The following is a 26,939-nucleotide window of genomic DNA, read 5'->3' as shown; positions in this document are numbered from 1 at the left end:
CCCAAAGGGTGATTAACATGTGGAATTCACTGTCGCAGGAGGTGGTGGTGGCTACAAGCATAACCAGCTTCAGGAGTGGGTTGGATAAAAATATGGAGCAGAGGTCCATCAGCGGCTATTAGCCACAGTGTGTGTATATATATATATGTGTGTGTGTGTGTGTGTGTGTGTGTGTGTGTATATATATATATATATATATAAAATTTTTGGCCACTGTGTGACACAGAGTGTTGGACTGGATGGGCCACTGACCTGATCCAACATGGCTTCTCTTATGTTCTTATGTGACACAGAGTGTTGGACTGGATGGGCCACTGGCCTGATCCAACATGGCTTCTCTTATGTTCTTATGTGACACAGAGTGTTGGACTGGATGGGCCACTGACCTGATCCAACATGGCTTCTCTTATGTGACACAGAGTGTTGGACTGGATGGTCCACTGACCTGATCGAACATGGCTTCTCTTATGTTGTTTTGTGACACAGAGTGTTGGACTGGATTTGCCATTGGCTGATCCAACATGGCTTCTCTTATGTTCTTTTGTGACACAGAGTGTTGGACTGGATGATCTCCAACGGCACCTGGATCGGGGCGGTGTGGCGGTGCTGATGTTGCTGGACCTGTCGCCCACGTTCGACACGGTCGACCATCGGCTACTGACCCGCCGCCTCGCCAATGTAGGGGTGAGGGGGTCTGCCCTACAATGGCTCTCCTCCTTCCTCGAGGATCGGGGACAAAGGGTGGCAATTGGGGGCGAGCGGTCCCAGAGGCGCACACTGGATTGTGGAGTGCCTCAGGGGGCAGTTCTCTCACCAATGCTATTTAATATCTATATGCGCCCCCTTGCCCAGATTGCCAGGAGACATGGACTTGGGTGCCATCAATATGCAGATGACACCCAACTCTACCTGCTGATGGACGGCCGGCCTGACTGCGTCCCAGAGAATTTAGACCGGGCCATGCAGGATATGGCAACTTGGTTGAGGAGGAGCGGGCTGAAATTGAATCCAGCGAAGACAGAAGTCCTTTGTCTGGGTCGGGGCGCTCGGGAAGGGGAAATACCTCTCCCGGTCTTCGACAGGTTAAGAGCCTGGGAGTTTTACTGGAGCCTTCACTATCAATGGAGGCCCAGATTGCAGCCACTGCCAAGTCAGCCTTTTTCCATCTAAGGCGGGCAAAGCAGTTGGCTCCCTTCCTAGAGCGCCAAGATCTGGCAACGGTGCTTCATGCAACGGTCACCTCGAGACTGGATTACTGCAATGCCCTCTACATGGGGCTGCCTCTGCACCGAACCCGGAAGCTGCAGCTGGTGCAGAATGCAGCGGCTAGACTGTTGTTGGGGCTTCCTAAATGGGAGCACATACAGCCTGGACTGCGAGAACTGCACTGGCTGCCAGTTATATACCGGGTCCGTTACAAAGTGCTGGTCATTAGCTTTCAAGCCCTATATGGTCGAGGAGCTGCCTACCTTAGGGACCGTCTCTCCCCATATGAACCCCAGAGAGCACTGAGGTCAGCCGGGAAAAACTTGTTGACTTCCCCCGGACCGAGAGAGGTGAAGCTGCAAAGCACCCGTAACCGGGCCTTCTCCTCTATAGCCCCGAGCCTATGGAACCAACTTCCAGAGGAAATGCGGGCCCTGCGGGATCTTGAACAATTCCACAGGGCCTGCAAGACCTTCCTCTTCCGACTGGCTTTCGCTGATGAAAAAGGAAATTGCTAATGAAAACCGCCATCATAAAAAACAAACATAGTATTAGCACTTTTATCAATTTAATTTAAATTAATTTTTAAAGACTTAACCAGAATTTTAATTGAAATGTTTATAATGTTTGAATGTGATTTTATTCATCTCTGTATAATTGAAACTTGAATGGTGCTGTTAGCCGCCCTGAGCCTGCTCCGGCAGGGAGGGTGGGATACAAATAAAACTTTGTTGTTGTTGTTGTTGTTGGATGGGCCATTGGCCTGATCCAACATGGCTTCTTTTATGTTCTTATGTGACACAGAGTGTTGGACTGGATGGGCCATTGGCCTGATCCAATATGGCTTCTCTTATGTTCTTTTGTGACACAGAGTGTTGGACTGGATGGGCCATTAGCCTGATCCAACATTGCTTCTCTTATGTTCTTATGTGACACAGGTGTTGGACTGGATGTGCTATTGGCCTGATCCAACATGGCTTCTCTTATGTTCTTATGTAAAAACTCCATAGCTTTGTCAAGGACAAACCCTTGGAAGTAATGACGGATACAGATTCGAATCGTTACTTTATAGGAAAACTTCAAAAGGATAACATACAGGTGCAATTTGAGTCACGGGTTCAAAGGCTAGTATCTCTTTTATGACTAAAGAATGCAAGCTAATACAAACATCTCCCTTTCTCACACTTTCTCTGAGAGCAGATAAGACCTGGCTGTGTGAATCTGGGAGAGAGGCACCTTCCACTGTTTCTGCAAGGCTAACCGAAACATTCTTTGGCCAGATGGCTCTATTATACACCCTTTAGTTGTAAAGGTTGGGGAGGGCAGGCCAGAGTGGTGTTCTGCTCTGTATCTTGTGGACTTTCATGGCACATAAAATATGCATGCTTGACAGCTAGAAATCTGCTGTAAGTCAGTGTTGTGACCCAGGATGGGGTGGAAAGGGAAAGGGAAAGATAGAGGGCGGCAAGGTATGTCGAGAAAGCAGCTGTTGGGAAGGAAGATGGACAAAGTGAGGAAATGTGGGGTAGATTATTCTTTTATTCTTGCTTGGATTCTGCCCTTCCCCTATTAGAATCGTCATTCTCCCTCTCTAAGAAAGAAACAGGGATGAAAAGAAAGCCTGTTGTGAGGAAAAATGTTATCTGGTGGTTCCCCTTGGGAGTACTGCCTCACTTAAGTTCACCGGGCTGGACGGGATCTGGCTAGAGCCAAGTTTTGGTAGGAAGAGAAGGAGACACAAGCATGCTCTAATGTATTTGATTGAACCTTCAGCAAAATAACTGACCAGCTCAGAGCACACAACTTCAACGCAGCGTCCACTGCTTAACCGAAGTCAGAAAAGAGAATTCTCTTGACGGCCACACAACGGAACGTTGACAAAATTTATACCTTTTTTTGCAAAATAAAAACTTCCCTGTGGGAATCTCTTGAGCGCGCCGGTTGTCAGACCCTTCCAGATGATGGCACTATAAAACCTTAAACTTTGCCCATCGACTGGTTGTCAGCCAGACCAGAGCCCCTGGTCATACAGGAGAGATGTGACACTAATCTCTAGACATTCAACCAGAGACAGAGCATAGAATTTAAGGAATGTAAGCTGGGGGGGGAGGGGACAGCAGCCAGGCACTGCCTGTGTGGGAAAGACAGGAATAGCCATGTTGCAGTGGTTTCTGGGAAGCAACCTAAGTCTGCTTTTGCTAACGTTTATTCAGGATACCTTATAGATAAATGGCATGGGATGGAGAAAGTAGAGAAGTCCTTTTCTCCCTTTCTCATATTTCAAGAAATCGTGGGCATTCAATGAAATTGCTGAGCAGTCCGGTTAAAACGGATAAAAGGAAGTACTACTTCACCCAAAGGGTGATTAACATGTGGACTTCACTGCCACAGGAAGAGGTGGTGGCTACAAGTATAGCCATCTTCAAGAGGGGATTGCATAAAAATATGGAGCAGAGGTCCATCAGTGGCTACTAGCCACAGTATATATATGTGTGTGTGTGTGTGTGTATGTACACACAGACATATATTGGCCACTGTGTGACACAGTGTTGGACTGGATGGGCCATTGGCCTGATCCAAAATGCCTTCTCTTATGTTCTTATGGCCACGGCTTCCTTAGTCCAAAATTTTGCTACAGAGACTATGGTGGAGACAGATAGCTGGCTCACATCCAAGGAAAGGCTGGAGAGTTTCTCAAGAAGATCTCAGGAGAGCTTTTCCCTCCCAAGGGAGCTGGTAGAAACTGGGTTTCTTTCATGGTTATGTCAAGGCAACAAGCAAGGAATGCCCATGGGACGTTTCTGCTTCACTTTTAAGCAGCTCTTAGTTTGGTAGAATAATAAACCCCACTGGACAAGGTGGGAGGGACGCCTTCTGGGGCCTGGAATTTGGAAAGTCAGCAGCTCCTTCTGGGAAAGAGCTCAGCTGTGGCTCTTGAAAGGTATCCTTAAATCCGGAATGTTCTGGGGAAAGGTGGGTTGGTTAAGGTTAGTCAAGCGTGACGAGGCCAAGGGGCTGTCACACAGATGGCCCTTACCTACCCTCCCAGGTACTAATGCTTCTATTTTTTTTCCAGCAAAGGATGATCAGATGAATGAGGAGTGTGAGGAACTACAGCTGCGTTTGCCAGATGAAGTTATTAATAAAGACTCGAAAGGAAATGTAAGGAATCGAGGCAGACCCCAGAGAAAGAAGGACAGCCATTTTGTTGAGAAGAGAAATGGAAGAAGGCGTAATGTACTTTTCCCCAAGCGCAACAGAACGGAGATGAGTCAGTCCATTAAGTATGGAAAGGACATCAGATATAGATCACAGATTCTAGTGAACCAAAGAATAGAAAAACGAGATAAATCTTTTGAAAGCTCGGAGTGTGGAAAGAAATTCAATCAGAATGGCAAGCTTCAGCAGCGTCAAAGAACTCACAAAGAGGATAAACAGTTTGAAAGCTCAGCAGGTGGAAAGATATTTGGGTTGAATGGCAATCTTCAGCAGCATCAAAAAACCCACACAGGAGAGAAACCTTTTGAATGCACAGAGTGTGAAAAGAGATTCAGTCGGTGTGAACATCTTCAAGAACATCAAAGAACTCATACAGGGGAGAAACCTTTTAAATACACAGATTGTGGAAAGAGATTCAGTCAGAGTAGCACTCTTCACCAACATCAGAGAACCCACACAGGGGAGAAACGTTTTGTATACTTAGCGTGTGGAAAGACATTCAGCGACAAGAGCAGTCTTAAACAGCATCAGAGAACCCACACAGGGGAGAAACCTTTTGAATGCACAGAGTGTGGAAAGAGATTCACTGACAGTGGCACTCTTAAAAAGCATCAGAGAACTCACACAGGGGAGAAACCTTTTGAATGCACAGAGTGTGGAGAGAGATTCAGTCAGAGTGGCACTCTTCAAAGGCATCAAAGAACCCACACAGGAGAGAAACCTTTTGAATGCACAGAGTGTGGAGAGAGATTCAGTCAGAGTGGCACTCTTCAAAAGCATCAAAGAACCCACACAGGAGAGAAACCTTTTGAATGCTCAGAGTGTGGAAAGAGATTCAGTCAGAGTGGCCATCTTCAAAACCACCAAAGAACTCACACAGGGGAGAAACCTTTTGAATGCACAGAGTGTCGAAAGAGATTCAGTCACAGTTGCACTCTTCAAAAGCATCAGAGAACTCACACAGGGGAGAAACCTTTTGAATGCACAGAGTGTGGAAAGAGATTCACTAACAGTGGCACTCTTCAAAAGCATCAGAGAACCCACACAGGAGAGAAACCTTTTGAATGCTCAGAGTGTGGAAAGAGATTCAGTCAGAGTGGCCATCTTCAAAACCACCAAAGAACTCACACAGGGGAGAAACCTTTTGAATGCACAGAGTGTCGAAAGAGATTCAGTCACAGTTGCACTCTTCAAAGGCATCAGAGAACCCACACAGGGGAGAAACCTTTTGAATGCTCAGAGTTTGGAAAGAGATTCAGTCACAATTAGGGTGGCCGGACCGTCCCGGTTGCCTGGGACAGTCCCGATTTTGGCCCTCAATTCCCGGCTCCCGGGCTGGCTATACCGGGACCATTAGAGATCCCGGTTTAGCCAGCCAGAGAGCCGGTGGGCCGCGCGCGCGGGTGGGGAAGGCGGAGCATCCCTGTGCGTGCGCAGGGCGATTGGCGGCGGTGTGGCGGGCTCTGCGCATTGCGCGGGGACGCTCCCTCCCTCACTCGCCGCCTTCCCCGCCGGCGGTGGCGGAGGCCGGGGAGGCGGCGGAGAGGCCGGCGCTGGTCGCTGGAGGGAGCCTCCGCCACCGGGCCCCACGCGCGGGCCTCCACTGCAGGCGGAGGCCGGGGAGGCAGCGGAGAGGCCGGCGCTGGTCGCTGGAGGGCCTCCAGCGACCAGCGCCGGCCTCTCCGCCGCCTTCCCGGCCTCCGCCACCGCCGCTGGGCCCCGCGCGGGGGCCTCCTCTGCAGGCGGAGGCTGGGGAGGCAGCGGAGAGGCCGGTCGCTGGAGGGCCTCCAGCGCCGGCCTCTCCGCTGCCTCCCCGGCCTCCGCCACCGCCGCCGGGCCGCGCACTGGCCTCCACTGGAGGAAGGAAGGCCGCCACCCGCCCTGGAAGAAGGTAAGCAGGCAGGCTGGGAGGGAGGGGGTCGAAAGCGGGGGGGGGCGGCTGGCGGGAGTGGGCGGCCTTCCTTCCTTCCTTCCTTCCTTCCTTCCTTCCTTCCTTCCTTCCTTCCTTCCTTCCTTCCTTCCTTCCTTCCTTCCTTCCTTCCTTCCTTCCTTCCTTCCTTCCTTCCTTCCTTCCCTCCCTCCCTCCCTCCTCCCTTCCTTCCCTCCCTCCCTCCTTCCTTCCTTCCTCCCTCCCTCCCTCCCTCCCTTTCTTCCTTCCTTCCCTCCCTCCTCCCTTCCTCCCTCCCTCCTTCCTTCCCTCCTTCCCTCCCTCCTTCCTTTCTTCCTTCCTTCCTCTCTCCTTCATTTCTTCCCCCCCTCCCTCCTTCCTTCCTCCCTTCCCTCCCTCCCTCCTTTCTTCCTCCCTTCCCTCCCTCCCTCCTTCCTTCCTCCCTTCCCTCCCTCCCTCCTTCCTTTCTTCCTCCCTTCCCTCCCTCCTTCCTTCCTCCCTTCCCTCCCTCCCTCCTTCCTTTCTTCCTCCCTTCCCTCCCTCCTTCCTTCCTTTACTGCACCATTTGGAATCCTTGTTGCTTCTATCCATTTCTCACTAGGATAAATATTTAGAATATGTTGTATGGGAGAAAAGTCATTTGGTTCTGGTTCATGCAGATGTTTGAAGAGAAAATACTAAAATTCCTTTACCAAGTGTTTAAGCTTCATTATGCAATAGGTTGCAAGAGTATTCCCTGAGCTCTAGCAAAATGAAAATTGAATTGTAATCCTCAGGAAACCATGAGTTCAGGGTAGGCTTTTTTTGCATGTGTGTGATAGCTTAGACAGCCAGCGTCACCATCTTCCAGAGAAAAGTATGCATGTGGAGACATAATGAGCTGTTTAGTTTAAATTTTCATTTTAAGGACCATGTGTTGCTGCAGCAGTTCCATGTAGCATGTATTTGCAAACTGTAGTTACAAACAGAAGAGACAGGAATGAGGTTCACAATTGATATTTTATTTGGTAAAAAAGATATTAAGATGAGAAATACATCAACAATATGATGGGACTTCTATGGCCTTGTATATGTTTCACTATGATTTACTTGATGGTTCCATCTGTTGGTTTAAATGGATATAATGGCCTTTATAAGAGATCAGCGCAATTGTTATCCAGGGACTCTCTCTGTCTCTTATATGCCCTTCAAATGCTGAATGAGGTGTAGAGAGCAGAATGTGCACAGAAAGCTGGCGTGAAGTGGGCACGCCAAATCATTTAATAAACTGTGGATTTTGATGTTTTTGTGTGTCCGTGCGTGTGTGTTGCTGCAATATTGTCTTGACTACCATTTCCTGTGATGTATGACTAGGGTTGCCAAATTCTTGGAGATTTGGGGGCAGTACCTGGGGAAGGCAGGTTTTGGGGAGAGGAGGGGAGGGAGGCAGCAGAGATATGATGCCCTGGAGTCTGCCCTTTGAAATTCCCATTCCCTTCAGGGGAACTGGTCTCTCTAGTTCAGAGACCATTTGTAATTCCAGAACTCCAGGCCCCACCTGGAGGTTGGTAACTCTATGTATGAGCTGTATTCTCTCCCCCCCTCCCCCCAATGGCTTGCCTTTGGCTAAACAGGACTCCAAATGACACATATACATTTATTTTAAATGCTGTCAGCTTTTAATTATCTTCAGTATAACAATGTTGAGAGCCAGTTTGGTGTAGTGGTTAAGTGTGTAAACTCTTATCTGGGAGAACGGGGTTTGATTCCCCATTCCTCCATTTGTAGCTGCTGGAATGGCCTTGGGTCAGCCATAGCTCTCGTAGGAGTTGTCCTTGAAAGGGCAGCTTCTGTGAGAGCTCTCTCAGCCCCACCTACCTCACAGGGTGTCTGTTTTTTTTTGGGGGGGGGGAATGTAAAGGAGATTGTGACCACTCTGAGACTCCCTCCCACTGCTGTATGCTGCTGTTTCCAAGAGTGCCAGCCCAGTAGATGGAAACATGGCACCCACTCTCCCGCAATCCACCAAGTAGTTTTCCTACACAAGTATCCATTTCACACAGTTCTCATTGATTTTTTTTTTGCAAAAGAGGCTTTATGACTGTTCATAACAAATCAGTCTTTCTCCCCCCTGTTCTTTTGTTCCCTCAGTTTGCCATCTGAGATTGTTACCTCCCCTTATTCACATGATGGCTGCCGAAGGTTTCCAAAACCAGTCTATGGTGGGAGTTTACAGTGTTCTCTGCGGCACATTGTGGCTGTGTGAATGCCATGAGGAAGTTCCCTCCCTCCTTCCTTCCTCCCTTCCCTCCCTCCTTCCTTCCTCCCTTCCCTCCCTCCTTCCTTCCTTTCTTCCTCCCTTCCCTCCCTCCCTCCTTCCTACCTTCCCTCCCTCCTTCCTTCCTTCCTTCCTTCCTTCCTTCCTTCCTTCCTTCCTTCCTTCCTTCCTTCCTTCCTTCCTTCCTTCCTTCCTTCCTTCCTTCCTTCCTTCCTTCCTTCCTCCCTCCCTCCCTCCCTCCCTCCCTCCCTCCCTTCCTTCCTTCCTTCCCTCCCTCCTTCCTTTCTTTTTTTGGTGCTTGGTGGGGGGCAACAGTGGGAGGGCTTCTTGTCCTGGCCCCACTACTGGACCTCCTGATAGCCCCTAGTTTTTGGGCCACTGTGTTTTTGCGCCACCTTCATCACTTTCGGGGTGTGGATCCCCCATTGGGGTGGGCTCCTGACTCCCTCCGCCGGCTGTTTCTGATAGCCCTGTGCCCCCTCTTTCATTTGATATGTGTCCCATGCGGGTGCCACCCTCCTGCCGGGAGATGCCGCAAAATGAGCCCCCTTGAGGCTTATGGCGGCAGGGCTCGGGGGAAGCGAGCTAGACTGCTGTTCTTTTGAGGGGTTATAGAGTGTTTCGAGCCCGTCCCTGTGGCATCGGTCCCATCGTTGTGGGACCCAGGGGGCCGGCGTGGCGGCCCGCCGAAGCAGCCTGTCACTAATAACACAGGTCGAGATGCAGGACAGGAACCCGGAAGTGACTGACAGGCTGCTTCAGCGGGCCACCGCGCCGGCCCCCTGGGTCCCACAACAATGGGACCGATGCCACAGGGACGGGCTCGAAACACTCTATAACCCCTCAAAAGAACAGCAGTCTAGCTCGCTTCCCCCAAGCCCTGCCGCCATAAGCCTCAAGGGGGCTCATTTTGCGGCATCTCCCGGCAGGAGGGTGGCACCCGCACGGGACACATATCAAATGAAAGAGGGGGCGCAGGGCTATCAGAAACAGCCGGCGGAGGGAGTCGGGAGCTCACCCCAATGGGGGATCCACACCCCGAAAGTGATGAAGGTGGCGCAAAAACACAGTGGCCCAAAAACTAGGGGCTATCAGGAGGTCCAGTAGTGGGGACGTCACAGGAAGTGCTGTGAAGTCACTTCCTGTTTCCGGCAGTGGCATTTGGGGGAAATGATGTCACAGGAAGTGACGTCACTTCCTGCTTCCGGCAGGTGGCGCGGTGGGAATGATGTCACAGGAAGTGATGTCACTTCCTGTTTCCGGCGGTGGCATGACATCACCGGAAGTGACGTCACTTCCTGTTTTCGGCGGCGTGCGCGCACAAACATTTATTCCCCCCTCAAGGTGTCCCTGGCTGGCCTGAAGAAATTATGGCCACCCTACCTCCATTTCCCTCTGCTCACCTTCACAGCACTGAAGTCATTCTGTGTAAACTCCTGCCAAACAGCCACCCAACTTTGTGTGTGTGTGTGTTTTGCTAGCAATCTGTTCCAATGCAAATATTTGAGAGAAATACACCCCTCCCACCCTTTTGTGCAGTGAAGAAAATCATTGTGGGAAGGGGGGGGGAATCTTTCACATCTAGTTGATTGCAAAAGCAGGATATCATTTGCTTGTCACTTTGGAAGGTTTTAAAACCGGTAAAGCAAAAAGGGGAGTGAGTGAGAGAGAGATTGCTCAATATGCAGGGGAAGAAACTAAACCCTCCATGTACTCGTCAGATAAAAGAGAAGTTCTTCTCTTCTGGAAGCTTGAAGGATGGGGAAAGTAGGCCAATGGTCTCTCTTGTGGGGTGGGGGGGGGTGGGAGAGGCTTGGGACGGATCCACCAGGCGTTTAATCCCTGCTGAAATGGAGATGCGCCAAAGCTCGCAAAATTCCCTTTCACATCAATAGGGCTTGTGTGAAGATGTTCCAGAGGTTGATGAGGCTGCCGGGTCTCTGGGAGCCTAATTAGAAGCAGAAGATCCCCCCTCTGCTGACTCTCCTTTCAACGAGACTGCAAAATCACTAGGCCCAGCTTCATCAAGATCAGTAAGGGGACGGGATTGATTTTCTGCACGGAGTCCTGGGAACCTCTGGAAATTATGCACAAAGATTTCCACTCAGTTATATCGTTTCAGCCCCCTGGCTACCTCAATTAAGAGCCTATGGAAAATGGATGTTTTGTGGTGTGTCTGTGTGTGTGTGTGTGGAAATGTAGGGTTGCCAGTTCTGGGATGGGAAATACCTGGACATTTTGGGGGTGGAGGCTGGGGAGGGCAGGGTTTGGGGAGGGGAGGGACCTCCGTGGCCACAGAGTCCACCCTCCAAAGCAGCCATTTTCTCCAGGGAAACTGACCTTGGTTGTCTAGAGATTGACTGGAATAGCAGGAGAGCGCCAGGTGCCACCTGGAGGTTGGCAACCCCAGGTTTGATTTCCTACCACGTGAATTTGGGACGTGTGTTCAGTTAGTGCAGGAGCTCTCTGGAAAGACAGGATATCTCTTTCCCGGATGATGGTTATATTTTGTACTGAGACCATGCCCATGAGAAACACAGGTTGCTTGCAGGCCCAGTTAGTAGGATTCTAGGCACTGCTTGCCAGCTAGCAGGAGATAGGGGGAGGCCAGTACCTGCCAAGGGCAGTGACTGTCTTTGCTGCACACTTCTGGTGTGACCTGGATGCATCAGCTCTTCTGGATCATGTTGGAATTGTTATTGCACAGTGATGACGATTGCTGTCCCCTCCCGTTTGGACAGCCTGCTTCTGCCGGCCAGCTAGCTAAGTGTGGGCAGGTAGGAGCTGTAATTTGCCAGGAATCGACCAGCCGTTACTGGGCAGCTAGCAAGCCAAGTTAATAGACATGATGCAGCAGAAAAGTGGGACTGGACTTCTCTCAAGCAGCATTAAAGGAGGTAGAGAAACCACCAAGAAACAGGATACTGGAGTTTGCAAAAAAATGACAATTAACAGATACAACTTGTTCCGTTTTTGGAAGCGCAAGGTATGTTCTCTTAGGCTTTTGCTGCCTCGCGATCACACAGGACAGTGCAACAGAGGTATGCTAAAGGAAAACGTTTACTGGATTTCAGGGACTTCTAAATCCTTTTCAGGCATTATAATCATGTACCCAGTTTGGAGAGCCAGTTTGGTGTAGTGGTTAAGTGCGCGGACTTTTATCTGGGAGAACCGGGTTTGATTCCCCACTCCTCCACTGCTGGAATGGCCTTGGGTCAGCCATAGCTCTTGTAGGAGTTGTCCTTCAAAGGGCAGCTTCTGTGAAAGGTCTCTCAGCCCCACCCACCTCACAGGGTGTCTGTTGTGGGGGGAAAGGTAAAGGAGATTGTGAGCCGCTCCGAGACTCTTTGGAGTGGAGGGCGGGATATAAATCCTATATCTTCATCTACCTCACAGGGTGTCTGTTGTGGGGGAGGAAGGTAAAGGAGATTGTGAGCCGCTCTGAGACTCTTCGGAGTGGAGGGTGGGATATAAATCCAATATCTTCATCTTCTTCTTCGTAACCAGGAGTCAGTCTACCCAGGAGCTCTCTTCTTCTTCTTCTACCCAGAGCCCACCAAGAAGACTTAACAAGAGCTCATGCCATTGTAGGGTCGCAAAGTCCCTCTGCAGCTGCTGTGGGGAAAGCATGCATGGCGTGATAACATCACCCAGAAGTGACGTCATCGCACTGGGACATGACACTAGGGATGCTCTAGAACTTGCAATAAAACTCTATGGTACCACGAGTCCTAGAGCCTCCCTATCGCGATGATGTCATTTCTGGGTGATGTCATCATTCTGCGGACAACACACGCCAATGGGGCTGTTCAGCAGCTGTTCAGCAGCCTGCTCCCTGTTGCGGGGTTGGGGTCTTCCAGGGTGGGGGATGCTGCTATAATCCTTCCCCCCCCCGTCATTTCAGATAGATGTCTTTTAGTAACTGGCTGCTAGTGGAATTTACCTGTTTATACAATCCTGGTTGTCTCCCTTTGGTGAAGCGTGCCTGAGGCATTGTTGATGTAAACTGCTTTCTTCCCATTTTCAACGCCTTCTTCCATTTCTGAATGGCTAACAGGGCTGGCCCTGCCACTAGGCAAACTAGGTAATTGCCTAGGGTGTCAGCCTTCCGGGGGCAACAAACTGGGTGTCCCCTATGTGATTCGGTGATGTTATCAGTGTGGGGGAGGTGGTGGGCACCAGAAGTTAGCTTTGCCTAGGATGCCAGACGGTCTAGGGCTAACCCTGATCCCTACGGTGGGCTGTGTAAAAATGTTTCGTAGCACCTCCTGATGTGACTTTGCCCCCACCCTTTCCCCCTGCACATGATCTTCCTCAGAGGTTCCTATTGTAAAACATTCTATTGGGAGCGCCATGGCATTTAAACGGGGCTTCAAACTGGCGCCCGAGTGGCACCATTGAAATGCCTGGATTCCATTGAGACCCACCAAGAAACTATTAAGAGTTGTTTTTTTTTTTTTTTAATAAAGATAGGTGTTTAATATTTGTTCATATCTTGCAGCTCTCAAATATTTCATGTTTATTCTATGTGGCTCTTACATTAAGCAAGTTGGGCCACCCCTGATCTAAAAGCAGCTGTGCATTATATGGAACAGTATTTCCCATGGGTGGAATTCTAGCAGGAGCTCCTTTGCATATTAGGCCACACACCCCTCATGTAGCCAATCCTCCAAGAGCTTACAAGGTTCTTTTTTGTAAGCTCTTGGAGGATTGGCTACATCAGTGGGGTGTGGCCTAATATGCAAAGGAGCTCCTGCTAGAATTCCACCCCTGCTTTTCCCTACTGTCTGGTCTACTGTCATTTGATTTCATTTGCTGGTTCTTCTTGCTGAACAGATCAGGAAATGATCACTTGGGTACAAAGGGGAGAATGTGCTGCAGAGAAGTGTAGAAAGCCTTTCACAATTCTGTTTCTCCATTAGAGGCTACACGAGTGATTACATGGGTATGTAAGCAATCCTTCCACATGTTTGAATGCATAATTTAGAAAGCTTAAAAGCAGTTCCAAAAGTGCTCCAGGCCAGTATGGGCTTGAACTAATGCAAGTAACACCCCTCCCCCCCGGGCTCCTTGTACTAGTGAGATGGAATATGAGGAACATTGCCAACCTCCTAGTGACACCTCAAAAAAGGATGTCAGGTTCTACTTTGCAGCCAGTGGGGGGATTCGGGGTCCTTTCCAGAAGTGATGTCATCAGGTCGCTGGAGTTGGGGGGGTGATGCTCAAGTTTTGGGGGGCAAACTCTATGGTTTGTAGCCAATTTTATCATAGAGTCTTGCCCGAAAACTAGAGATCACCGTGCGATGTTGGCGACATGATGATGTCACTTCCGTAAGATGTCATCACTATTGTAAACTGAGTTCATTCATCACTATTGTAAACTGAGTTCATTCAACTCCTAAATAAGCAGCAACAGTTTATTCAAGAAGAAAGTCACAGACAACACAGGCAATATATACACAGTGGCTGAGTAAAACACACCCCCTTGGGTTGGCGGCAATCCCTCCTATTGTTCTCTCCAGGATCCTTCATTTGCATTTTCTGTAGGAAATGCCTTGCGTCCTGATTGACTGGTTCTAAGAGAATGGCCAATCGGAACACAGGCATCAGGATCCTGGAGAGTATTGGAAGCATGCTTCAAGCTCAGACCCAATACAGCAGTAGGAACTATAATGCCTTTTGGGCCACTTGGGGCTGGATTTCTCCCTGCTAGCCAGCTAACTGATGGTGGTGAGGTGTCTCACAAAAGCAGGGGTTTCCACACCCCTGGTAGGGTCTGGCAACCCTATACCTCAAGATTTTCCATTGTTACAACTGATCTCCAGAAGTCCCCAATGAGTTCCCTTGGAGAAAATGTCTACTTTGGAGGCTGCTGAGGTCCCTCTCCTCCCCAAACTCTGACCTCCCCAGGCTCCACCCCCCATATCTTCAGGTATTTCTCAATCCAGAACTTGCAACCCTAAATGTGAGGGCAAAACTCTCATCTGGTCTCTTGTTGGCCAAATTGCCCTCAAATGAGGCATGGGAGAATCAGATAGGAGGGCAAAGATGGCAAACTATATGGGGTCAATAACCTGTTCGGGAGCCAGTTTGGTGTAGTGGTTAAGTGTGCGGACTCTTATCTGGGAGAACCGGGTTTGATTCCTCACTCCTCCATTTGCACCTGCTAGAATGGCCTTGTGTCAGCATTAGCTCTGTCCTTGAAAGGGCAGCTGCTGTGAGAGCTCTCTCAGCCCCACCCACCTCACAGGGTGTCTGTTGTGGGGGAGGAAGATAAAGGAGATTGTGAGCCACTCTGAGACTCTGAAATTCAGAGTGGAAGGCAGGATATAAATCCAATATCATCATTGTCTTCTTCTTCTTCATAACCAGGAGTCAGTCTCCCCAGGAGCTCTCTTAAATAATGAGATTGGTATGCTAAAAATAGGGTTTTATTAGGAAAATTCTCAAGCACACAAGAAAAAGCAAAGCAATCACAGTTCTGGAAAGATAGATGAGAAATTGATAGGGGAAAATATAAGGGAAGACATGCAGGGTTATGCTTTACCTCTCGACGATGCAGAAGAACGATTCTCTAGTGAAGACAAGTGCATGCTGTAGACATCTCCTCTGCATGGTGCTTTGCAGGAGCGAATGTTGTCTTTTTGGAACATCTCAGGAACATGTCTTCTATCAGGGCTGCTTCTAGCACTGTCTTCTGGATGACAGGAGTGCAGTTGCTGCCTGCGGGGCTGGGTAGCTCTTCTGGGAAGCACAGTTTGGCATCCTCTTTGCTGGGCAGGCACAAACAGTCACACAATAAGAGGCACAGGCAGGAGACTGGCTGAGGTCTGGGTGGAAACACTGCTGCATAGTCCATGTAAGCTAGAATTCCCTATTGGGGCTGGCACAGAAGCCAAATGCTTATAATCCAGTGAGACTGGGAGTTCATAGTGCAGTTGGCATATGAATTCAAGTGATTAGAGTCTATTATAACTGAAAGTCCCTGTGAGCCTGGCATCAGAGGCAGAAAACTGTAATCCATAATGGTGGGAGAGGGGGTCCATGGCGCGATGACATCACCCACAAATGATGTCATTGCACCAGTGACGTCACGCGCTGGCCTCTCTAGGCATTTCCGGGAAAACTCTATGGTTTTCCTGGACGCTCTAGCATTTTAGGAGGTAAAAACTCTATAATACCTATGGTATTGTGGGTGGCAATGTCGCACTGGTGACGTCAGGGAGGTTCCCAGGTGACGTTGGGAACCTTCTGGGTGGGGGAACCCCCGCCTGGCCCGGGGGCTTGGCAGCCCTAGGTATAAGGCTAAGACTCTGGCCTTGAAGCTCTTAAACTGCTGCATGATCTCATCTGCACCTGTGTCTGATTCCATCCCATTCCTTACCTCTCTTGAAACTGCCAAACATTATGTTCCCAGAGAGAAGCCTTCGATAATGTGACCAGGCCCAAAAGCCTGAACCAGAATTTTGAAAAGTCACGAAACAGCTAAAGAAAGCTCTGTTTCTTGACTGCGTCCAAAATCCGGAAAGGACTTGGGCGGACGTGCCTTTTGTGGTAGTTGCACATGTCAGGGATGGTGCCCATTTTCGTGTGCACAAGGCCACAGCGATGGCAGGCTTTAAAAAAAAAAAAAAGATGTACATTTAAAAACGGTTTATGAGTGTGCATTCATCCTTGTTTTCTTCCAGGAATCTGACGATTAAAACATCACTTATCACCTTCCAGGGGCAAGCAGCAAAAGCCACTTAACGGGCCTACCAAAAAGCCAAGGAAATTGTGTCCAGATAAATTATTCAAAATATTTGTTTCTATTTTGAAGGCTTTTAGTGGACCTTTCGGTTAAATAAAATATGAAAAATGGCGCTCAACCATTGTGGCAGTTCGATGGGGCAAAAGTCGGAAGACCGTAGTTATCCTAGAAGGTGTCCTCGGGTGAGTTTATAGGGCCTTCAGCCAGGAACGATGTTCTCTCCTCAGGCAAATTGCTAGCGGGCATTGGCACTGAGGAAGGTCTGTCGCCTTGGTAACTCCTAGGGCAAGAGTAAAGCTGTCAAAAAGGGCCCTCGCCTGAGTTACTGTTAATGTGCTTAAGAGTTACTAAACCGTAAAGGGAGTCCTGAGGCCTCAGGGTGCAAAATTCATGTTTGTTGTTGTTCAGTTGCACAGTCGAGTCCGACTCTTTGCGACCCCATGGACAAAGTCACGCCAGGCCCTCCTGTCTTCCACCATCCTCCGAAGTCTGCTCAAATTCGTGTTCGTTACATCAGTAACGCTGTCCAGCCATCTCATCTTTTGCCATCCCCTTCTTCTTTTGCCTTCTGTCTTTCCTAGCATCAGGATCTTCTCCAGGGAGTGCTCCCTTCTCATTCGGTGGCCAAAGTATTTGAGCTTCAGCTTCAGCATCTGACCTTCCAGGGAACAGTCTGGGTTGATTTCCCTTAGGACTGACTGATTTGATCTTCTTGCATTCCAAGGGACTCTCAAGAGTCTTCTCCAGCACCACATCTCAAAAGCATCTATTCTTCTGAGCTTGGCCTTCCTTATGATCCAGCTCTCACAGTCATACATTACTACTGGGAATACCATCGCTTTGACTACATGGACTTTTGTTGGCAGGGTGGTCTCTACTTTTTATTATACTGCCCAGGTTTGCCACAGCTGTCCTCCCAAGGAGCAAACATCTTTTAATTTCATGGCTACAGTCACCATCTGCAGTGATCTTGGATCCCAGAAATGTGAAGTCTGCCACTACTTCCATGTCTTCCCCTTCTATTTGCCAAGGTGTGATGGGGCCAGATGCCATGATCTTAGTTTTTTTGATGTTGAGTTTCAAGCCTACTTTTGTGCTCTCCTCTTTCGCCCTCAACAAGAGGTTCTTTAGGTCCTCCTCACTTTCTGCCATTAGTGTCATCTGCATAACTGAGGTTGTTGATGTTTTTCCCGGCAATCTTAATTCCAAAGATTTCAGGTTTTCACGGCTGGTAACATCATTAGGGTTTGTAGAATCTTTCGGGCTCAAGTGCCATGTTCTACTGGAGAAAGTTTTCCTTCCAGACGTTTCGTTCTCAGCTGCGGAGAACATCCTCAGTGGCGTTGCAGCCGGAGCAGGCGCTCTGACCTTCTTGGCTGCTGTGCATTGAGATGTTAAAGAAACATCACCAACAATGTGAAGAGGACAGAGATAGAGATAAATGCTCAATGCACAGCAGCCAAGAAGGTCAGAGCGCCTGCTCCGGCTGCAACGCCACTGAGGATGTTCTCCGCAGCTGAGAACGAAATGTCTGGAAGGAAAACTTTCTCCAGTAGAACACGGCACTTGAGCCCGAAAAATTCTACAAACCCTAATAATCTTAATTCCAGTTTGTGCTTCATCCAGGCCAGCATTCTGCATGATGTACTCTGCATATAAATTAAATAAGCAGGGTGACACTATACATCCTTGTCGAACTCCTTTTCCTATTCTAAACCAATCAGTTGTTCCATATCTCATTCTGACAGTTGCTTCTTGGACCCTTATACAAGTTTCTCAGGAGACATGTGAGGTGGTCTGGTACTCCCATCTCTTTAAGGACTTGCCACAGTTTGTTGTGATCCACACAATCAAAGGCTTTAGCATAGTCAATGAAGCAGAAATAGACGTTTTCCTGATACTCCCGTGCTTTCTCCATAATCCATCAAATGTTGGCAATTTGTTCTCTACTTCCTCTACCTCTTGTTCATGTTTAGAAGCTTTTAAAGCAAACCTTGAGGGGTTCCCAGCTGTGGATCCTGTCAGAGCTGAAGGGCCAGGGTTAGAGTTGCCAGCCTCCAGGTGGTGGCTGGAGTTCTCCTGGGATTTCAACTGATCTATGGATGTGAAAGTTGGACAATTAAGAGAGCAGACAGGAAGAAAGTTGACTCATTTGAAATGCGGTGCTGGAGGAGAGTTTTTCGGATACTGTGGACTGCCCAAAAGATAAATTAGTGCGTTCTAGATAAAATCAACCCTGAACTCACCCTATAAGTTAAAATGACTAAACCGAAGCTATCGTATTTGGATCATATTATGAGAAGACAGGAGTCACTGGAGAAGACAATAACTCTAGGTAGGGTTGCCAAACCCAATTCAAGAAATATCTGGGGACTCTGGGGGTGGAGCCAGGAGACTTTAGGGGTGGAGCCAGGAACAAGATTGTAACAAGCATAATTGAACTCCAAAAGGGAGTTCTGGCCATGATATTTAAAGGAATCGCACACCTTTTAAATGCCTTCCCTCCACCGGAAATAATGGATAAGGGCATCTTCTTTGGGGGCTCATAGAATTGGACCCCCTGGTCCAATCCTTTTGAAACTTGGTGGGTATTTTGGGGAGAGGAAGTGGATGCTATGCTGAAAATTCGGTGCCTCTACCTCAACCATAGCCAGCTTCAAGAGGGGATTCCATAAACATATGGAGTAATATGAAAAATTAGCCGCAGCATATTGTTGGAACTCTGTCTAGGGCAGTGATGCTCTGTATTCTTGGTGCTTGGGGCGGGGGCACAGTGGGAGGGCTTCTAGTGTCCTGGCCCCACTGATGGACCTCCTAATAGCACCTGGGTGACACAGAGTGTTGGACTGGAGGGGCATTGGCCTGATCCAGCATGGCTTCTCTTATGTTCTTATGACATTGTTTCATACGATTGCCATCAGTTGAAAGCATCTTGACAGCACCTGAAGCATCTTGACAGCCCTTAACATACACTAGGCGACAGAGATCAGTTCACCTGGAGAAAATAATTACTTTGAAGTCTGCAGCATGATACACCATGGAAGGGTCTGCCCTTCCCAAACCTCACCCTCCTCAGGCTCCACCCCCAAAATCTCCAGATATTTCTCAACCTGGAACTGGCAACTCTAGGGTGAAAAGCACTAAATCTGACAGGGCAGACTACAGAGCAACCTGGATGTTAACTACTGGGTTCGATACATGAGGCACAGGTTCAGTTGATCACAGCTCTTTATTGTGATTATAGCACGGTAACTGGGAACTAAGACTGGAGAACTGGGCCAACGGGGCCAACTTTATACACTCAAAGTTCCCCCGCCTCAACGCCATTGGATCATTTGAACCAGCAGGGGGCTAGCGATTGGTCTGGGGAAGCAGAGATTTGGATCCTGCTTCCCACTGTTTCAGTGTCCCCAAGCTCAGTTTCCAAGGTTCCGATAAGCCAGGCAGGAACTAACAACCCTCATTAATGCACTGTATCACATACACAACACTGGAGTTCCGTGACTGTAATTTAGTCCTAAAGAGGGATTTGCCCCAAATCTGCAGGAGTTTCCCAGCGTGGATCTGGCAACCCTACCTGATATCCAGAAAGACACCCCTGTACTGATGCCCAAGCCATTCACCCCCGGAATGTGATATTGCAATGTAACCCTAGAATATTAATATGACACAGCAATGCCCATTTGAATTGGAATGGTCTTTCTTGCGCATAAGGAAGAAAAATCCAGTTCCTTCTTGGCCCCAGGCAGGCTGGAATGCTGTGAAGTCTGGTTCACAGGCTGGACAGACGTGGTGGCTATGCTGAAAGGCTAAGGAGCATCCATCTTTCTGCTCCTGGAAATGAAGAATTCCAGGCCCAGAGAGGGACACGTAGTGGGCAGAGCTATAAAAGTTCCTTCACTTCTTTTGGCAACTTTTTAAGTCCTGTTATCAAAACATTAAAAAATAAGGGTTACCAGGACCCCTGCAACACAAATAAATGGCTTGTATATATATGTTCTGTTATTCTTCAGGGCAAGACAGCAGAAACACCAAGGCTAAAGGTTAAGTGACCATCTTGTTGTGAATGTGTGGTATACCTGTAAACTGGTCTCACATTTCTGCCAGGGAATCTGACTTTTAACAAAATTTCTATTTTTCTTTAATTACTGCTAAGGCTATCAAAGTTAACCAATCTCCTAAACATTTGATCCTTGTTTGACATTAAGGGAGAAATCTATCACTTTTGGGGAGCTTCAAAGGAATCAGTTTGGAAAAACAGAGCCTTAAAAAGTCATTTGGCCTGTGTAATCAAAATTCCTCTATTGGTGGTATGGGTCTATGACACAATGATCTCTGACTGGATATTCCACATATGCCACTCTGATTTTCCATTGGTGTGACACTCTTGCTTCCTCATTGGGTAATTGAATTGCTTGATGTGTCGTAATTTACCCTAGAAAACAGGCAATCCTACCTGTCAGGATTGGGATTCCTCCATCCTCTCCTCCCTCCATCCCTTCCTGCCTTCTCCCCCCCTTCTTCTCAAGAGAAATCTCCCTCCAAAGGCCTTGTGCTTCCTCTGACTGAGCCTACTCTGCAAGATCTAGGTATTGTATCATCTCTCCCCCCATCCATACTTATTCAGCTAACCACTGTATTCCTCTTGTATGCTTGAAATTGTTTAATTGGGATGTAACTATTTGAAAACCAATACCTATAATAAAATCCATTATAAACCAAAGGATTTTCAGTGGTCTATCTCCGTAAACATTGACAGAGATCCTTGCTTACCTCACCTCTCGTAGACTCACCATTATGAGCTAAGAAATATTAATATTCCCCAATAAGAGGTTATTTGAGGTGTAACATACCCCCATATTCTGCCATTGGCTACTAGAAAACAGCCAACCTTAAGATAGACAGACAGACAGCCATCTTACAGAATTAGTCTGCGTCTTAATGTACTGTTTAGAAACTTAAACGCCTGCCCTGAAGGAAAAGGAAAGATAACATATATATTTCAGACGTACCTGGAGACATAATTAATGTATCCGCTTCTTAAAAACAGCAATACCATAGATGTTTAATTAAATGAAGCTAGGGGAAGTAGAAAGGAAGAGGAAAAGATGTACCATGGAATCTTGAACAGAATAGAAAGAAGAGCAAAACAGAAGGTACAGAAAAGAGTGGATGAACACATAAAACATCAGAAGAGCCCTGCTGGATCAGACCAGTGGTTCATCCAGTCCAGCATCCTGTCCAGGGGTCGTTTTGTAGAAAAATAGGTGGTGGAGCTCATGCAGGGATTATTCTGCAGCTGCACCTACTATTCAATGGACAAGGAGGTGGAACTCTCAGAAGGAGGAGGAGGAACTCTCAGAAAGGTTCAGGAGCTGTGCTCCTGTGAGCTCCCACTGAATCCGAGGCCTGATCCTGTCTCAGATATAAGAACATCAGAAGAGCCCTGCTGGATCAGACCAGTGGTCCATCTAGTCCAATATCCTGTCTCACACATAAGAACATCAGAAGAGCCCCGCTGGATCAGACCAGTGGTCCATCTAGTCCAGTATCCTGTCTCACACATAAGAACATCAGAAGAGCCCTGCTGGATCAGACCAGTGGTCCATCTAGTCCAGCATCTCACTCTCACACAGGGGCCACCCAGTAAGCCAAGGCCTTACCCTGATGTTGCTTCCTAACCTAGAGACTTACTGCCTCTGCATGTGGAAAATAAAACCATAAGAAAAGCCCTACTGGATCAGACCAGTGGCTTATCTAGTGCGGTATCCAGTCTCACACAATGGCCAACTTGTTGCCTTGGAAGGCCTGCAAACACAGCATAGACACCCAGGCCCTCCCCTGCTGTTGTCTCCTAGTACTAATATTTAGAGGCTTGCTACCTTGGAATACTGAAGTTCTCTTTCCTCACTATGGCTAGTAGCCACTGATGGACTTCTCCTCCATGAATCTGCGTAACCTCATTTTAAAGTCATCTGCGTTCATCATGGGCATCATCGTGCCCTTTGTTGGCGAGTTCCACAATTTAGTTACTTGTTGATTAAATATGTATTTCCTCTTGTCTGCCCCAAATCTGTCACTCATTGGCTTCGTTTGAGTGCTGGTATAATGGGAAACAGAGGAAAAAGTTCTGTCTGTCTGCTCTCTCCACCCAATCCACAGTTTCATAATCCTCAATCATGCCCAGTTAATGTGCCTGCACTCCATTCTTCACGAAGAGAAGCAGCAATATGAAAACTGCCACTTTGTTATCCAACAGAACAGATATTTCTCTGCATTCAAAGCCCAGGCAGGGGGAAAAATATGTCTTTTGTTACTTTTGTTTGGTAAGACAGATCCTTTTTTTTCTTTCACGTTATAAATGGATTGTATAACTGCGTGCCGTGGGGGAACTCATCACTTCAACACTCAAGGCTTGAAGTGCCAAAGCCAGAGCCCTAGTCTACAAAAAGAACTGATTTGCCAAGAGCAGTGAGAAGAGAAGCCATGTTGGATCAGGCCAATGGCCCATCCAGTCCAACGCTCTGTGTCACACATAAGAACATAAGAGAAGTCATGTTGGGTCAGGCCAATGGCCCATCCAGTCCAATGCTCTGTGTCACACAGTGGCCAAGAAACCCAGGTGCCATCAGGAGGTCCATCAGTGGGGCAGGACACTAGAAACCCTCCCACTGTTGCCCCCCTGCCCCAAGCACCAGGAATACAGAGCACCACTTACCCCAGACATAAGAGAAGCCATGTTGGATCAGGCCAATGGCCCATCCAGTCCAACACTCTGTGTCACATAAGAACATAAGAGAAGCCATGTTGGATCAGGCCAATGGCCCATCCAGTCCAGCACTCTGTGCCACATAAGAGCATAAAAGAAGCCATGTTGGATCAGGCCAATGGCCCATCCAGTCCAACACTCTGTGTCACACAGTGGCCAAAAAACCCAGGTGCCATCAGGAAGTCCATCAGTGGGACCAGGACACTCACACTGTTGCCCCCCAAGAACCAAGAATCCAGAGCATCGCTGCCCCAGACAGAGAGTTCCATCTAGTGGTCCATCTAGTCCAGCACCCTGTTTCATGCAGTGGCCAAACTAGTTTCCCTGGAGGGACAACAACAGGATTGCCAGGTCCCCCTGACCACCAGTGGTGAATGGGGGCAGAGGGTTGCCAGTTCTAGCTTAGGGAACCTTTGGAGATTTGAGGATGGAGCCTGGGAAAGAGAGGGACCTTAGAGGGGTACAATGCCATAGAGTCTGCCCTCCGAAGCAGCCATTTTCTCCAGGGGCACTGATCACTGCAGTCTGGAGATGGGGTGTAATTCTAGGGGATCACAGTTTCCACCTGGAGGTTGGCATCCCTGGTCAACAAACAGAGCATAGAGGCCAAGGCACTACCATTGGTCACCATGTCTGGCAGCCATCAATGGATTTCTACTCCATGAAATCTGTCCAAGTTCCTTTTAAAGCCATCTGTGCTCATGGCTATCATTCAATGCATCATTGCTATGATTCCCCAGTTTAACGACTCAGTGAGTAAAGATGTATTGGATGTGAAATGGTAGAGTGTAGCCTTGGAGTGGCCATACTGCTGCTCTGGAGCCACATGTGACTCTTTCCCATATATTGTGTGGTCTCAAAGCTCCTTCCACTCCGTTGGTTGGCTTGGAGAAGGCATTTCTCTCTTCAAATGACTTCGCCAAGCCAAGCCAGCCAGCAGCTTGGAGAATGCATTTAAAGTTAAAGTTCCTTCCTTCCTTCAAACATCTGGCAATCATGTCTTCTGGCTCTCAAACATCTGACGTTTATTCTACGTTAAGCAAGTTCAGCCACCCTTGGTGTAGCCCAATCCTGTCAGATCTTGGAAGTTAAGCAAGGTTGTAAAATACATATGTATGCATTTTACAACACAACCATGCTGGAAGGAGACTCTTTTAAAAACAAAAGCTGGGAATAACAGTCCCCATAAGACCAGCATAGGGAAAGGTTAGGGATTTTTTTTGTTTTAGCACCATACAAATTATTGCATCATTATGGATCTCTCTTTGCTTTGACACCAAGGTTGGTAAATACAGCTCCTACAAGAGCTATGTAACCTTGCACTTTCTTTAATTCCATCCCTCCTTCCAGTGGCTCCCTTGGCTCTTGTACTCTCTTCCCCTGCTCTTTCCATCTCATTGTCTAGACCTGTTTGCAGTTATATGACGATGGGCCAAGGTAAGTCTGGGAAGCAACTGAACAAGCTTCCCTTCTTACTGCATTTTCTCTGTCGGGGGGGGGGGGGTGCTTTTAAAACTCAGTGTGAAAGTTTTGCTTATTTCAAACCTCTCAAGAAAAAAATGCATTTCTTCACATGGACCTGCATTTTCCAGCCTCTTCTCCATTTTAAAAAGCCTTTTCTTGTTCTGCCTCTCATGCCAGCAAGGAACAACAGCTTAGCATTAGCCAAACAATGTGGAATAAAACCACACACCGAGAAAGAGAGAGAAAGAGGTGCAACATTTGTATGTATGTTACTGGAGAAGTGACACTCAGCAGTTTATATTCATGCTAAAACCCCAATGGATTATACAGGCCTTTCTGCAAGGATGGAGACTGCTGAACTGGAGAATGGAGACTCTTATAATCTGTTATATCTATTCTCAGGGTGAAATGGAAGACCCTGATCCAGTGCCTAGTAGGGATCTCAGTAAAATGATTGATTTATCATAGACTTAGGGCCGGCTCTTCCACTAGGCAAACTAGGCAACTGTCTAGGGCACCAGCCTTCTGGAGGCACCAAATTGGGTGCCCCCCATGTGACTCGGTGTGTGTGTGTGTGTGGGGGGGGTGTTGCCAGAGGTTAGCCTTGCCTAGGGTGCCAGTCTAGGGTTGGCCCTGCAAAGACACAAGAGACCTTGCACTCTCTGCAAGGACATATTTAATGGAGAATCAGAATGGTTAGTACTTGACCTGGATAGCCTAGGCTAGTATGGTTAGGGACCTGGGGATCCCCTGGGACGGTGGCTCAGTGGTAGAGCATGTGCTTGGTAAGCAGAAAGTCCCAGGTTCAATCCCTGGCATCTCCAACTAAAAAAAAAAAAAAAGATACAGGCAAATAGGCGTGAAAAACCTCAGCTCGAGACCCTGGAGAGCCACTGCCAGTCTAATGCTGACTTTGATGGACCGAGGGTCTGATTCAGTATAAGGTAGCTTCCTATGTTCATATGTTCTCTCCTCCAGACTACAGAGATCAGTTCCCCTGGAGAAAATGGCTGCTCTATGGCCCTGTACCCCGCTGAGGTCTTTGTTCTCTTCAGGCTCCATCCCCAAATCTCCAGGAGTTTTCCAACCTGCGTCTGGCAACTCTACCGCCCCCCCCCCCCACTCAATTCCCTGCTGCTGGTCAAGAGGGACCTGGCAGCTGTAAGCATGATCTTGTCAGATCTCAGAAGCTAAGCAAGGTTGGTCTGAGTTGGCACTTGAGAGCCAGTTTGGTGTAGTGGTTAAGTGTGCGGACTCTTATCTGGGAGAACTGGGTTCAATTCCCCACTCCTTCACTTGTACCTGCTGGAATGGCCTTGGGTCAGTCACAAGTTCTTGCAGAGCTGTTCCTCTCAAGAGCAGTTCTGTGAAAGCTCTCTCCGCCCCACCAACCTCACAGGGTGTCTGTTGTGGGGACCAGGGTTGCCAAGTCTGACTCAAGAAATATCTGGGGACTTTGGGGTGGAGCCAGGAGACTTTGGAGGGGGTGGAGCCAGGAGTAAGGGTGTGGCAACCACAGTTGAACTCTGAAGGAAGTTCTGGCTATCACATTTGAAGGGACTACACTCCTTTTAAATGCCTTCCCTCCATTTGGAATAATGAAGGATTGGGACAGCTTCTTTTGGGGCTCATAGAATTGGACCTCCCCAGTCCAATCTTTTTGAAACTTGGGGGGGGGGGGTATTTGGAGGTGTGTCATCAGATGCTATACTGAAAATTTGGTGCCTCTACCTCAAAAAACAGCCCCCCAAAGCCCCAGATACTCATGGATCAATTTTCTATTATACCCTATGGGAATTGATCTCCATAGGGAATAATGGAGTGCCCAGCAGTCATTTCCCTCCCCCCACACTTTCTAATGACCCTGAAGCGGGGGGAGGGCCTCCAAACCAGGGGATCCCCTGCCCCCACCTGGGGATTGGCAACCCTAGTGGGGAGGAGAAGGGAAAGGAGATTGTGAGTAGTTCTGAGACTCTGAGATTCAGAGTGAAGGGCAGGGTGTAAACCAATATCGTCTTCTTCTTCTATAGTGCCACAGAGGGCACACTCCAGAGCAGCCATTTTCTCCAGGGAAACTGATCTTGATCATGCGGAGACCAACTATAATAGCAGGAGATCTCCAGGTGCCACCTGGAGGTTGGCAGACTAATTGAGTTACCAGTTGCAGTCCAATTATTACAGTTGAATAAGTTTGCCTCTATGTGGGTGTAGATGCTGTTTCAAATGATTTTGGAACCTAAATGTTCTAATTAATTCATTATTGTATGACATTGTGAGTGGGACAGGCAAGAGATCCTAAGATTGTCTGGCAGGCAGAAATTCTAGCTCTTTTTAACTTTATGTACCACTAGGTGGTGAACTGGACTTGTTTTTATAAGGCATGAGA

The 26,939-nt window shown here is 48.2% G+C and overlaps 1 protein-coding gene across 1 annotated transcript in view; it reads left to right on the top strand.

The window, feature by feature from the left end:
* The first annotated feature begins 4,296 nt into the window (after nucleotides 1–4,296).
* LOC132589022 (oocyte zinc finger protein XlCOF6.1-like) overlaps nucleotides 4,297–26,939 on the top strand; it is a 62,192-nt gene continuing 39,549 nt past the window's right edge. Inside the window, exons 1-2 of the mRNA XM_060261550.1 lie at nucleotides 4,297–4,660; nucleotides 4,910–5,562. Of these exons, the coding sequence (XP_060117533.1) occupies nucleotides 4,297–4,660; nucleotides 4,910–5,562 (1,017 nt within the window). The remainder of the gene's footprint in view (nucleotides 4,661–4,909; nucleotides 5,563–26,939) is intronic.

The sequence above is a fragment of the Heteronotia binoei genome, chromosome 21 (assembly GCF_032191835.1).
Source record: "Heteronotia binoei isolate CCM8104 ecotype False Entrance Well chromosome 21, APGP_CSIRO_Hbin_v1, whole genome shotgun sequence".
Lineage (NCBI taxonomy): Eukaryota > Metazoa > Chordata > Lepidosauria > Squamata > Gekkonidae > Heteronotia > Heteronotia binoei.
This window is presented reverse-complemented; position numbering and strand designations above follow the sequence as displayed.